At 39.4% G+C, this 14462-nt stretch overlaps 1 protein-coding gene across 25 annotated transcripts in view; it reads right to left on the bottom strand.

Annotated features, from left to right (window-relative positions):
• The window catches only part of BRSK2 (BR serine/threonine kinase 2), a 318684-nt gene extending 306884 nt beyond the window's left edge, over window positions 1-11800 (bottom strand). For 8 of the 25 annotated variants that reach the window (XM_065065076.1, XM_065065077.1, XM_065065078.1 and 5 more), the window contains exon 1: window positions 9580-10039. In XM_065065076.1, the coding sequence (XP_064921148.1) occupies window positions 9580-9673 (94 nt within the window). In that variant the 5' untranslated portion in view covers window positions 9674-10039. Of the gene's footprint in view, window positions 1-9579; window positions 10042-10890; window positions 10993-11735 lie in introns of those variants that run through there. The other 17 variants (XM_065065093.1, XM_021299348.2, XM_065065088.1 and 14 more) reach the window with 6 other exon arrangements.
• Window positions 11801-14462: the final 2662 nt, after the last annotated feature.

Here is a 14462-nt window from a genome sequence, read left to right as displayed (position 1 = left end):
AATATATGCTTACATATAACATAGGCTATTTCTACCAGCTCTTCTGGCAGTAACCATCAACCTATTTAAACAGGGCTGAAATGATTAAGGGTCTCAGTCTTTGAACTGTAACATCCTCAAAAACCTTCTGAAGGTACCCTCCTAAGGTCCTCATTAATTTGCTGTAGGAGATTGCAGCTGTAGAAAGAACCAAATACTGTCTAGCATCCTCTAGATTAAGATGCCAATCCTTGAACCAGTTTCCAGCTTGAAGAGGCAAAGTAACCTCAAAGTTTAAAAATTAAAACAAAACAAAACCCAAAACAAAAACCAACAACAACCTAACAAAAATACCAAACCAAAAAACAGTTGACCTAAAGTTCAAAAGTAAAACCATAGACCAATCCTGTAAGTGCTGACAGCAGGTCATCTCAACATAACAGCCAAGCTATCCATCATTTACAACCTGAAAATAAGATAAGCGCTTTGGAATAGAATACTCAGAGAAGTGAAGAGATACTAGTAAGGTAAAAATCTAAGAGTCAAATCCATTCCTTGATCTTAGGGATAGGTCACACTTACTGAAAGGAATTCACAGTCACTGAATGAAACTTACGCAGGGCAAATGGCTGGTGTGATGAGTAACACAACCCTCAGCTGGCAAACAGTGAGCAAAAGATGTGAGAAATGTTTAAATACCCCACACAGTTCATTTCATACCACAAGGATTTGGAATATAAAGTCATCTTTTCCCAATTAAATGTGTGTTTTAATTCAAATACAATAAAACAGTAGCCTTAGCAAAACCTTATACTTGCTTAGCTCAAAGTTTATCAGAGCAGTACACTTAAAAAAAGGAAACCATACATCATCACCTCATGGTTAGCTGCTACTATGTTATTTCTGATCTCTCTTCTTTGTGGCTTATACTACCATAGGGCGGATGAGCCAACATTATGAACCTGGGCTATGGTGTAACTCATCCTGGACCAAAACAATAAAAACAATTCTTTTTCCAAAAAGAGCATCTGTGTAGAAATCTAGTGTCTATATTACTAGCCACACATAAAATAATTAAGAAAAAAAGTGAAAGAAGATAAAAAGCCAAGCAATTCCATCAATGTTCTTTGCTGGGTCAGTATAAGACCTGGTACATTCTCATCTGCAGCTGCAGGACTGCTGTTCAACCTTTGGGAGATCGAAACTTGCAGTTCTAAGAGTAGGCAGACAGCAGAAAATTAGCACATCTTTGGTCCAGACCAGTTTGCCTCTCCCAGAAACCAGCTCCTCCATTATTTCTGTTCCAATCAATAGTGTTTTTAATAGCTAAATGATAATTGCAGTCAGCTTACGGCATGTAACACTGAACACACAGAGGAATGACACTGCAAAAGGAGAGCTTGTTAATACGTATGTAAGGCAGACATTATTAAAAAAACAAAAAAAACACATTGTCACACTGATTTTTTTTTCTCCCACATTAGGCATATACTGCAAAAGATAGCAAATCAAAATTGCAAGAGCCTTAGGATATAGAGAGAGTGGTGCTGTTTTGTAAGTAGAAGCAGGCAGCCAGAAGAGCACTTACTAAATGGATGCCTGAAAACAGTATTCCTTTTTTAAACATTTTTTAAAGTTATTTTTTAAAGTTAAGCACTTCACTGGAAATATTATAATGCCTGTAATTCCCTCACAGGGTTGAAACACTAGGACAAAAAAGAGAATAAAAAGATAGTACTTGGTACTTGCACACCCTAAGCCACCTGATGCTGATTTCCTCAATTCTCCCCTGCACTCTGCATTAACCCATTCACTGCCAGTTGATGTTCCAAAACTTAGTGCAAAGCTTTTATCCACAATAATAACCTTTTGTCAGTTACTGCTAAATTATCTACCTTTTTTTCCAAACTCCTTAATTATTAAATCAGTTATTATCAATGGGTGGATGCTGGATAAGAAACTGAAAAGTGGCCTGTTATCAGTGGTAAACTATACAAGGAGCAGTCCTTTCCAGTCTAACCTCACTCCTTCCACCACTCAAATTAAAAACATTTATTCTATCCACTCCAGCACTGAGTAACTATCCATCAGCTACCTGCATCAGCCTGAGGGTTACCCTGCACTGCTATAAAGGCAACAATATTATTTGCAGAGAATGTACCTGGATTTGTTTAAACACCATCATTTACCTTCTTCATCCATACTGCTCTTTATCCTCAGTCTCATGACACACTTCCATTTATTATCCTTTAAAAACTGTATCCCAAGGTCAGTTGCAAAAGAAACAGTACATTCCTGTTTATGTGGTCCACAGGGCAATGGCGATCTCATAGGCATCTCTGCCACAAATGATGCATTCAAGAAAAAAATGCTTGCAGCTACATCAATAGCAAGTAATAGCCTTTTATGAAAGGAACCAATACAATTTCCTCTGTTCCATTTAAACCCTATTTTAAAAAGCTATGAAGCAATAAAAGTCTTCTGGGTGGATTTTTTACCATAATTTTATCAGTAATTTTTCTGGTCTGTAAACAGAATTAAAGGAATTAATAAAATTATTATATGCCTATTCAAAATTAAATCTAGAATAAGTCAAATGGAACTGGATGAACATTATTAATATGTACTAAAAGTAGGCATTTGAAATTAATTAAGTTTGATTTGTTCACATTTGTGTGCCTTTTAAAAAAACTTTCCAAAAAACTTCGTATCTTCCAGGCAGGGGTGCTCATGGGAATCATGTCCAAACTGCCCAGGAAAACCAAATTTTCAGGTTTCAATTGCAAACATTTAGGTTAGAAGTGCTCACAGAACTGAGTAGAATGTAATACTCTTGTGTAACATATTCAGACTACATTCAAGAGTACAATTCAAATCTTTGAATACTGAGTAAGTGCAATGAATCCATAAGCAAGGTAATGACAGCTGAGGAAAGGAGACAAAAATAGTTATTTCCCAGAAAATCTGCAACGAGCAAGAACTTAAGGGACATCACTCTGCACTTACAGACACTTCAGATGAAGATAGTTCAAATTCATTAAGAACACTATTTAGAACAAATTATTCATGTTACTCTATAGATCAGCATAGGTGTTTTGTAGAAAACCAGTACTGTTCATGAATGAACCTAAAATGGAGTGATCTCCTCATTTTCCACAAGTAGAACAAACAAGCATTATTGACTAGGATTGTTAAACATTTTGAGTTTGTTTGAAACAAAACCAGAACATTTCTTTGGGATACTTCCTAATAGATCATTCCACGACAAACAAAAAATTCCACTCTTACCTATTTATCATGAGCTTGATGGTCTTCCTGCTGAAGTCAGTTCAACTTGAAACACTGACTGACTTCACAAGGGCAATTTATGGTATCTCATCATATCAAGAGGAACACTCTTTGAGCATTCATCTCCACTCTGCCTTCATGGAAATCTATATATAGGCTTTCACCTCTTCTTATTTTGACTGTTCTCCTATGTGCGTAATATATTTCTCATGCAATGTCTCTTACTTCAGAGGGCATTACTTCTAAATTTCTCATTTCTTTCAAATTTCTTCTGAAAGCTGGAATTCTTTCACCACCTACGTTTGTTCTATATTACCTGACTATTAATTTTGAGATGGATATCAGCATGTATCATCGCCATTGCTATTACTGTTTAACTCTCTAAAATATACAATATAAAAGACTTCCTAAAATATAATTTATGGAGTAATTTTATAGTATACTGAAAAATAATGCAATGTTGGAGAATACAAAACATACACTGGCTCCTCCACTTAATTTGCAAAAGAAATTGTAAGAACACACTTGAAAAGCTACATTTGCTCTTCTCATGGAGTCACAGGTTTTCTGGAGATCAGAAAGAATTCCTCTCAAGAGGTAAATTCTACTGAGAAGCTTTATTAATTTCTTCAACCTTTCCCACAATTCTAATGCAGTCCTTCCCACTGTAGCAGCACAAAATGACATCAGAGTGGTGACAGAAAGTAGAAAAGCATTTGAGCAGCGCAAGAACTCTGTGAAATCACTGCTTCCGTAGCTCCCGCTATGGAAACATAGGCATATAAGTAGTCATGTAGTCTTACTCATTTGACAGTATCTGCATTTTAACTACGCTTGCGTGAGAAAGCTTACTGTGCTTTATGAAGAAAAACATTCAGAGCCTGCTCCTGTTTCAAGAAGTTCATAACAATTCTGCTAGCAATACTAGGTAAAAGAGTAATGGTGTGCCTCTACAAAGTCTGCAGAAGAATGGAAGCTAAAAATCATTTTCTCTCTACTGAGCAAACAGGAATTTGCTTTCAAAAAAAACAAATTAAGAAAAAGAGTGAAAGTCATAAAAGGGATATCTGGACTTTGCAGTTCAGACATGCAGCATGGTAATACTAGTTTACTTCAGTCAGTGACGCAGGCAAGCAGTACTTTTGAACAATCGGATCAAAAGTATATACAGGTAAGAAAGACCAAATTATTACTTCAAAATCCTTTAAGTCTAAGTCGCTATGACACAGCCTTTCTTGGCAAAATTTCATTCTTATGACCTCTACTGCTTCCAGTATTTTATTTCTATGATTACTAATTGACCATTTAAATCTTCACAGACTACGATGACAAAGGATACAGTTCACTGTTTTGAAAAGAACCTTTTTAAGGAAAGTAAAACATATATATGAAAACAATAATTGAATATATCCTAGTTCATTGTTTGTTTGTTTAAAAAGGCCATGGGGGGAACTACAATTATTTACACCTCTATAACAACATATTAATCTGGACAGCTAAATGGAATAAAGCTGTACTCTTTAGATTCTCTCTACATCCAGTACACTGGGTAGAAAAAAAAAAATATAGCAGTATGAATTAAAAGGACACACTTTGTTTAGCCTACTCACCTAAGGAAACCAGACTTCTGAGATCACATGGTCTACCAAATACTCCTTTAATAAATCCGAAGCTTGCAATTTCAACCAAATTTGACAGAGACAAATAAAAAAATTAACACATTTCAGTTTCTGCTGGTGTCATGGAAACAGGTGGTGAAGGCTGTAAAGAAACATGCTGTTTAAGCCCTCACTGAATAAAAGGCCATTAAATTTGCTAGGACCCACATTTAATTACTTCTGTTCTCTCATAACCCAATAGCATACTGCTGAACACCTCACTGATGGCTCATCTATAATTAACATGTTATACACCAAAATAGCTATAAGTTATATAGTATACAATGCAGAAAAGGGACCTCCTACACTTTGTGTGAACATCAAAGTGCAGTTATTTTCAAGCAGGATTCTTTGTATTGAATGTCTGCAGAACTAAGCTTAAAACAGAATGAAAGGAACAAAACCAAAATGCATCAGCAACATTAAATTTTTCATCAAGTTTATCTCAAATTGAATAGGGTAACTCCCACTTGAGAGTCAATGTCTTATTGCTTGTAGACAAAGCAGCGCTTAAGAAATTTCAACTGGACAGTGAATTTGTGCCATAGCAAACAATTATGCTGAAGCTTATACAGTGACTGTTACATGAAAACACAAGAAAATCCTCTGAAACACTGAAGCCCTTCAAAAAAAATACTTCAGTTCCTCACCTGTGCACTCATTAATAAATATTCACTACAGTCAATCTGAATTACTCTTCAGAGTTTCAAGAGTTAAATAGGGGTTAATGAGGCCAAAAGAAACATATGAACAAAGATACTTGTGGCATTCAAAACAAAAAAATAAAGCAAAGAATACACAAGAAGCTGATTTCACACAGAATTAATGGCAAAGGGAGAAAAGCTTCTCTGACTAAAACAGTGCTTCATGATCAGGTATGATGGGGGTTTCTCACATCACACTATTTCCACATGTGTTATTGTAATATTACACACATCCTTTGCTCATTACAGTTAATTACAATGAAAACCTCCTTTAATTAATTAACTGTAGAAGAATGTATCAATGAAACTTATGTAAACCAACCTTTCTTCATACACCTGCATATATGTAGTAATGACCTTTTACACTGACAGTCCTGTAAAATAATTTTTTTAATACAATAATTAAGATTATGCTGCTTCTTGCATTCTTGCAAAATCATTCAAAAATAGATTCTATGAGCTATTTCTCCAGCTGCAGTAAACAAAAGATGTTCTGAATTCAGCCTCTTACAAAACCTCTTGCTAGAGTACTCAAGTTATATGGTAAATTTATATGCTACATTATTAAAAATATTTTCCCTTAGTTCCTCTATCATTGTCATTACCAGCAAAGAGCTACGCACAGACATTTTCCAGCACTGTCCCGTGTAGCCCTTTTCCAACTTCTCCAGATAAGAGGCCCTAATCCTCTCTTTGTGGCATCCGTCACCCTCAGCAAGCTTGACACACCAGCACAGAAGGCCGCCCAGGATGCATTTCGCATCCCCGAATTTAAATTCTAATCAATGCTTTCAACAATGGTTGTTACCCACCAATTTGAACTGAAGGCTTTTCCCTGTCAGTTTTGCCCATCCACAAGCAGATATCACCAAGTTCCACTCATGTCACAGATGGGGCAACTGAACCAATTTGCAGGGACCAGCAGGCTGCTGTTGGTAAATGATTTTTTTTCAGCTATTAAGGTGGCAAGTAAGAGTTCTACTTATCATTAAGTTGTCCCTCCACGGCACACTTTCTAAGTCCGCCCTGAACCATGAACCCACGCTCCTTCCCAAAACTCTCTTCTTTTGACCTCAGTAAAAGCAGGTAAGAACGATTAATACGTTTGTATAATATTAATGTACCTGGAAGCAAAGCTAGACTATCTGAAATAACTTTGTAGAGTCAATAACTTTTTATTCAAAAATAAAAATGATGGATATGAAGATCACTGCAAAACGGGTAGGATTTTGCAACACAACTTATACTTTCTTTCCATTCATCATTACATTGTGCCAGATTTTATTTCTTGCTCCTCCCCATCCCCTTGGAAGAAAAAAAATTCCAAGCCATTACCTCCTAATCTTCCAACCTTTAAAGCCAAGCGCTAGAGGAATTATTATAACCACTACTTTCTTCAGCCATATGCCATTGCAACCCAAATTCAAAGTTACAGACCACGACAACACAGTATGGTAAACCAGGCCCTCACACTGCGCTTGTTGTCCTCTCCCTAAAATGCTGCAGTTTGCCAGCTTACCCTCCAAAACAAGCAGGATAAGGACTAGCTGCGTACCACACACTGTTCATGCCATTCTGCATGCTCCCAAATGTGATTAGCACAGAAAATGCGAGAAGACCAGAGTGCATCTTCCATGTTTGGCCATGTATGTTTAATATCAAGTTAGATTTCACCTTAGTACATTATTCCATTAATCAAGGGCAGGTATAGCAAGGAAGACATAGACTGACATCAGCTACTTTTAAGATTTCTCTTCCTCTTCCTCCCCCTCCACTTTCAGGTTCTATGACACCCTGCATTGTGCATTTTACGTGCATTCATGTGTGCAAACAACAGAGACTTATCTATAAAGATCAGTTATATGGTAAAACTGCAAAAGGAAACTTTCACCCTTGTCCAGCTGGTTGAATAACTGCAGAGGCCAACAGCAGCAAGCCTCCGAACACATCATCTTCCCCCTCCACCCCCATGTCTCTAATCACTTAGGAGGAAGATAGGAAGATTAGCAGAGGAAAAAAATAACCAAAGCTGTAGATAACCCTTTAGGACCACAACGTCAGGCTATGAGACATGGAGCAAAAGGTTAATGCAGCTGTATTTTCAGGAACCCCATACACAATTATATTTAAAGGGGAGGGAGGGGTGCCGAGAAGGTGAGAGAGAGAAAAATGGAAATGGTGATGAAGACAAAAATGAATTTGTCATCTACAGCTGTCTCTTTGATCACCTGGACTATCCACGAAAGGATTACCAGCAGAAATAGAGTAGTTTTATTGCCAATACCCAGCAATTTTTTTGGCATTTTAATTATCATAATCAGAACAGCTTTTGGTAAAAAAAAAAAAAAAGCTGCAAAAGTAAGGGCTTATTGAGCTATGCAAAGAATAAAGGTGGTAACCAAAACAGTGACAGAGAGCTAGCTACCTTTATCAGCTGATACACTGAAGAGATTTGGAAAAAAAATTAATATAAATAAAAGTCACTTTCACTAGAAGACAATGTCATCTTCATCCATGTCTCTGAACGGTTGCTATGGGGTTGTGAAGAGGAGGGGAAGGATGGGGGGGGGGTGTATAATCAATCATCTCAGAAGAGCATTGCTTCTTACAGAGAAAGATCTGGATTTTGACTGTGTCCCTAAGAAAATTGCGGACTGCAGAGCTGCTGCCACGCAGGGCAGTGAGGAAGCAGGCAGAGCAGAGGCAGCAGCTGGGGATGGAAACGCCTATTAAATCCTTTAGACAACAGATGGGCAAAGCTCGGCTGGGTTATAAAAAAAAAAAAAAAAAAAAATACACCACAATGCATCATGTTTTATTGTCCCACCATAATGAACAACACTTAACACCCACATGCCCAAAGAAGCCCCCCTATGGCTGATCTTCCCCCTTCCTTAAATTATAATCTTGACTTTCAATCCACTTTTGGGGGGCTCCCAACCAGATACCATTGCTGTTACTAAAAAAGAAAGCAAAATTAAATAAGGAAGACATTTGGGCTTCTTTGTAAGGATTTTTCTTCCAATTAATGCTCCCCTGCCCTTGAAGTGAATATGCTATCCAAGCAAGCAACAGTAAGTCCAGATCTTGAACACATTTAGGGGATCTAATTATGTCATATAGGGTAAACGCACCTGCTCTTTGCTAATTCCCTCCCCTCAGTTTCCTCTTTTTAATATTTCTTACCATTGTTCCATTCTGGAAAATCTGCTGGGGGTGAGTTTCATAAACAAGCTTTAAGAAAAATAATTAAATAACCTCCCCTCCCCCCCAGTCCCTCCTACAAAAACACAGCATAGCCAGAATGAATTCTGCTACTGATGCTCTATTTTTCTTTTATTTCATACTCTACCCACAAAACCCACCAGCCCATCCATCCGTATTTGCTAAATACCCACAGCAGTCACTGCCACAGACATACTGTACATGTTTCCACCCCCCTAACTGCACCTTAAGGACTACACCCTTTTCAATCATGATGTCATGAAATACTGCTGGTGACTCCCCCACTACCAGCACCATCACCTCCTTGGTACTACACGCTGTGAACCTTTCATTTCAATATAATTTGATTAAAAAGAAAATGCTCCTAAGTAGGGCAGTGAAGAAAATGATGTGAAAATTCACCACCAGCAGATCACCTATTTTTTTCCTCTGCAGGCACTCTGGCTGTCATCAGAACAACACCCATTAGCAGGAGTAATGAACATTAACCATCCCAGCTTTTTTGTTTGTTTAAAAAAACAATAAAAAGAAAGTAAATAATTTAAATGAAAACTAAAAAAAAAATAAAAATAAATTTTTTAAAAAGGCAAAAATCCCCTATGAATATTATATCCACTAAAACAGCAAATAGGAAAACCTGAACCCTCAAATATACCAGCCCCAGCATCTCACTGGCTGCTACAGCACCTTCCCCCTAGCGCCGGTGCTGCTGCAAAAGAACCAACCTGTCTGTCCTTTTCCTAGGGTTTTCTCCAAACGATAGGGTCCAACATATTGTGCATGTTGAGCTCCGCTGCCTTCTTTCCCTGTTGATGTCATTTCTACCTGGATCTGTAATTCTGCAATGTGTATGTGCTGATGAGCTGGAATTTCTCTCTCTGCAGTTCTTTAAATTCCCACTTTGCAGCTGTGCAAGCAAAGCACTCTCTTTTTGCGTTAGTCCACTTGGTTGCAGATATTTCTCTTCCTCCTCTTTCTTTCCTCTCTCTCTCACATGCGTGTTTTCTCGCTGGGTCTGCCTGGCACGCTGATGGACGACGGAGTTATTTTAATGTTCAAAGAGGGGAATCTACGATCCAAGCCCAAGGAGCATGATGCTGGTGATCTGAGCTCCGCACGCCTTGTTCTCTCTGGGAGCTGTTCAAGGCAGAGCCAGAGCCAGAGCAGCGGAAGAGCTGCGGCCCGCAGCTGCGATTGACATTGAAAGCAGCCAATCCCGTCGTCTCCCACCTCCTTCTCCCCTCCTCCTTCCACTACCTTTTCTTTTCCATCAGCAGCAGTTGCTGCCTCTGCCTGCTACAGAGCATCATCATCAATGGCAACAGCAAACACCTAAGTTTATCAGCTTACTGATAAGGCACAATTAAATATACTTTAATGTTTATATTAAGACACAAACACGGACTTTATATTTCTCTGAATTATCCTCCTCCACTACACAGCTGTACTTAGAGAGTGTTAAAGAAAGGCTGACATTGTGACAGGAAACAGGAAAGGAAAAAAAATCCCCACTACTCTGAAAATGAGCTTGAGAAATTCAGTGATTCTGTTTGATTCTGGAGGACCTAAACCTTCTGTGAGTTCTACCCTTTACAGACAGCCTTTGCGGGGGTGGGACAAAGCAAAAAAAAAAGAGGGGAAAAAAAAAGGCCAATACTGTAACCACTGAACTGACAGACCTGCTTTTGGGTTTAATAGGAGCAAACAGACTTCAGGTTCTTAGATAAAGATTAAAAATGGCATAGCCACTATCTTAATTAGAAATACAGGAGAAAATCCAGGGATTAGATGGCAGCGGGAACTGATTCCCAGATCCACAGGTCCTATACTAGCAGCATAAGAAAACTTTCACTGCTTTTATCCAAGTACTTATGCCTGTGTTTACTCTTCAGAGCTGAAGGGAGAGGATTCTGCAGATATGATTCAAGTTAGGTGCAAGCCTATGTATATTCTGGATTCAGGACCATACAACAGTTCCAGCCAGACTCCGGGGCTATCAAGCTGAAACCATCATCACACACAAGCTCCATTTTTACCTTCTCCAGACAGAAAACTCGTTGAGATACTCTTATCAAATTGCAACTGTGACACAACACACAGCAAGGATTCTTCAGCCAGAGAGGGAAGCCTTGACGAGCCTGTAAAATACAGGGAGAGTAAGTAGAGGGCAAAACTTGGACAAACCTTACCATTATATGTTGCTCATTGAGAGAAAAGACTATTTCCAGTTTTGTTTCTTGTCTTGGTTTTGCTTTCTTTTCATGAGGGGAATTTACCTTTTTTAAATAACTATATCTACAGACAACAACTGCTGATGTAAATTGAAATAAAACTAGAAATTGTCTCTTTATCTATATCACCAGCAACACAACTCTACCCAACAGGTTGCAGAGGAGTAACAAGATGAGGTGGAAGGAAACCAGGCCGGTGGACTGAAAGCTTAAAGCAACTAGAAGGTATCCTCCTATCCCCTTGCGAAACAAAACCACACCACTTGCTTTGATCTTCACCTCCTTTGCTCTTTATGGTTCATCTTTACTCACTTCCAGACAGTGTGACTACAGTAAACTGCCAGCAAACTCCAAAATACCATAAACTGTCCCCATTCCTCTGCTTCCCTTCAGACCTCGCTCACCCTGCGTGACCTCTCACTGAGCCTCCTGTGCCGAGGGCTGCCTCTACCTTTTGGCAGCAGCACTCTCTGTCCTCACAGGTGTTTCCTTTCCACCCCTACTAAATTCAACTCCGAACTGCCATTTCTCCAAGCTCCCTCCCCCAAATCTTTCACTAAGCATTGCTCTTCCCCCACCTGAGTGCACCCCCAACAGCTCCTGTCTAATCGTTGCTCCCCCTCAGAGACCCGGTGTGTCACCTCACGCACTTGAGCCCGCGGTCCCTCACCGAGGAGGGAGGAAAGGCAGGTGGGGACACCGATGCCGCCAACCGGGTCTGCACTTCCCCACGCCGTGCACCGCTCCGCTCTGCACACCCCGGCGGAGCCGGGGGGGGAGATGAGAGGAGGCAGCGGGCCCTGCTGGCAGCCACGGTGACATGGCGTCGGCGCGGCAGCGGTCTTCCGGGCAAAAGTGTGTGTGCGGGGTCTGGGGCTGAGGTGGGGGGAGGGAGGGCTGCGTGGGGTCCTGCTGTGGCGAGGCGCAGTGGAGGCTGTTAGGACGGACGGCTGAACGGGCGGCTGAGGCCGAGGGGTGAGGCGCAGCCTGCCCGTGGCACCAGCTGAACCTGCTCCAGGTGTGGCGCGGGGCGCGGATCTGGCAGCGCTGACAGACCCCGGCGCTCAAATCCCAACCGCGAGGACCGGAAACGTCAGGACGGATTCAACAGGACGGTCTGGCAGATCCTGCGACACGGTTGAAAACATGTCTCTGAAACTTGAGGCACAAGGCACCTTCCACACGAGCTGGGCGCGTTGGGGTGTGTGCGGCTCCGCGGCTGGAGCAGCGCTGCCCTGGCCGCTCTCGGCGCCACAGAAATCATGTGTTGGGGGAAACCGAAATGTCACACCTTTCACTCCACCTTAAATGTTGTGTCTGTCTCCTCCCCCCACCCCCACTACGAAGACATCCCTACACAGACAATAAGGGGCAATACTGAATTGCAGGAATGTGAGCATAACTTTCAGAAAATGGATTTAAAAATGTTTAAATTAGTAAATTATCCACATATTAACAATGCAGGGGGTGAACATCAGCACAGATCTTTACACTTAGCATCGTTTTAAATCCCAAGATTTGTATTTTAAAGGGCATTTAATAGGTGATAATGACGTCTGTATGTAGATGAACTGTATCTGGGTCATGATATTAATAGAAAGATGAGCAATCGGACAATATTGTCCATCCAAGACCCAACTTGTGTATTTTACAGTTTGCTTCCATTGGGCGTTGTGGAAAATGAGTTACAGACCACAAATGTTACAAATCCCCACCTTCTGCCACAAAATTTGTGTCAGTGTCACAGCTGGAATAAGATCAAAAAACTTGGTAAAGTTCATATGATCCTGACTGGAAGATCAGCAAGTTTAAAAACAGACAAACTCACCTTTACCTTTTTAGTTTTTTATTATAATATTTTGGTTCTGTAGGAATATGCTTTTGTATGGCCTGTTGCAACATTTTTGACCTTTTGTTCTAAAGTCTGTCTAAAAAAAAATGTTTGGACACTCATTGATTCCTGAATAATCAAATGCTGCTTATTTTATTTGTTCATATAGAGCAAAATCCCATTTATCTGTACCCCTTTGATCTGAAACTCACTCCTTTGAATCTAGGTTATGTCCCCCTGGTATGAATTACTTATACAATAACTTCCTCAATTATCTGAAGCCCTGTTTATCCAAATGTTTTGATGTTATATTTTGAATAAACAGGGCTCCACTGTTGTTGGATGTATCAGATATCTTTGGGGATGCATATAAGATTATTTCCCCTGACCTTATTCTGTATCAACTTGTGCTAAAATGAACAGACAGTATAAACTTAAGTGTATAGTTAGGGTATTGGCACCATCTTCAGTATTTTTACTTCTTTCTCCATTAATTATTTTTCTTTTGTTGTCCTCATTAAAGGACTAAATCTCTGAAATTACACAACTCAAGGACCCAACACAGATGCCAGCAAAAGTTTTCCTTGAGTAAGAAGTGAATAAAAAAGTAATTATCTAGAATTTTGCTCAGTTTTATCATACTTATGAAAGAAAGCAGAGCAAAATTGTTGACATATTTCACCCACTCCCATTGACACTAGCTTATATCTAAATGAAAGTCCTTATGCTCATTTGTTTACTTAGATGCTTGCCATTGCCTTTCTTCTTATTCCCGTGAGGATCTTAAGGGTCAAGATGGATCATGAAATTATGCAAGAAGCTAGAGGAAAAAACAGGTCTATGAGGAAATTTTATTCAATATTTTCCACTTACTCAGTTGCATGTATTTGTGGAGTTAATAATAAAACTTTTTAAAAGGAACTGTAAGGCTTCCAAGAAAAGACACCAATAAACTTGTGTATTTAACATAGAATGAATCAATAGTGGTCTCATGGTAAGAAGAATTTCACATAAACTAGGAATTTGTCTCCAATTAGAATAACCTAATAGCTGGTACCAATTATAAGGACATATTAAAGATAAAAATATTGAGCATTCACAATGTCAGGATCCATTATCACATCCTGAATTACATGTTCCATCCACATACCTATGAACACGTGACACCCCTTTGATAAGTGGTATCGGGAATAAAGTATTTTGGGAATTAACCATTGTATAAATACTCCATAATAAACTGAGACAGGTATTTGAGGGACATTTAGGCGAAATCATAATAAGTGTATTAAGAATAATGATATAAATCTGCAACATCTCCAAACAGATGCTAACAGTCTAAAATTGGGAATTTGTCCCCTTTGCATTAGATATCTACCTTATTCCTAAGAAGACCAGGTAGACCCTAAGAAAAGAAATAAAGGGATTTCAGTAGGTGGATGGTGTTTCAAATTCTTGGAACATACTCAGCATTCAGACATTTTTTCTACTAGCCACCAAAAGCTTAGGAACTTGAACTAGTTAATATTGGTTACTGGAAGACAGTGAT

The sequence above is a fragment of the Columba livia genome, chromosome 5 (assembly GCF_036013475.1).
Source record: "Columba livia isolate bColLiv1 breed racing homer chromosome 5, bColLiv1.pat.W.v2, whole genome shotgun sequence".
In the NCBI taxonomy this organism is placed as follows: domain Eukaryota; kingdom Metazoa; phylum Chordata; class Aves; order Columbiformes; family Columbidae; genus Columba; species Columba livia.
This window is presented reverse-complemented; position numbering and strand designations above follow the sequence as displayed.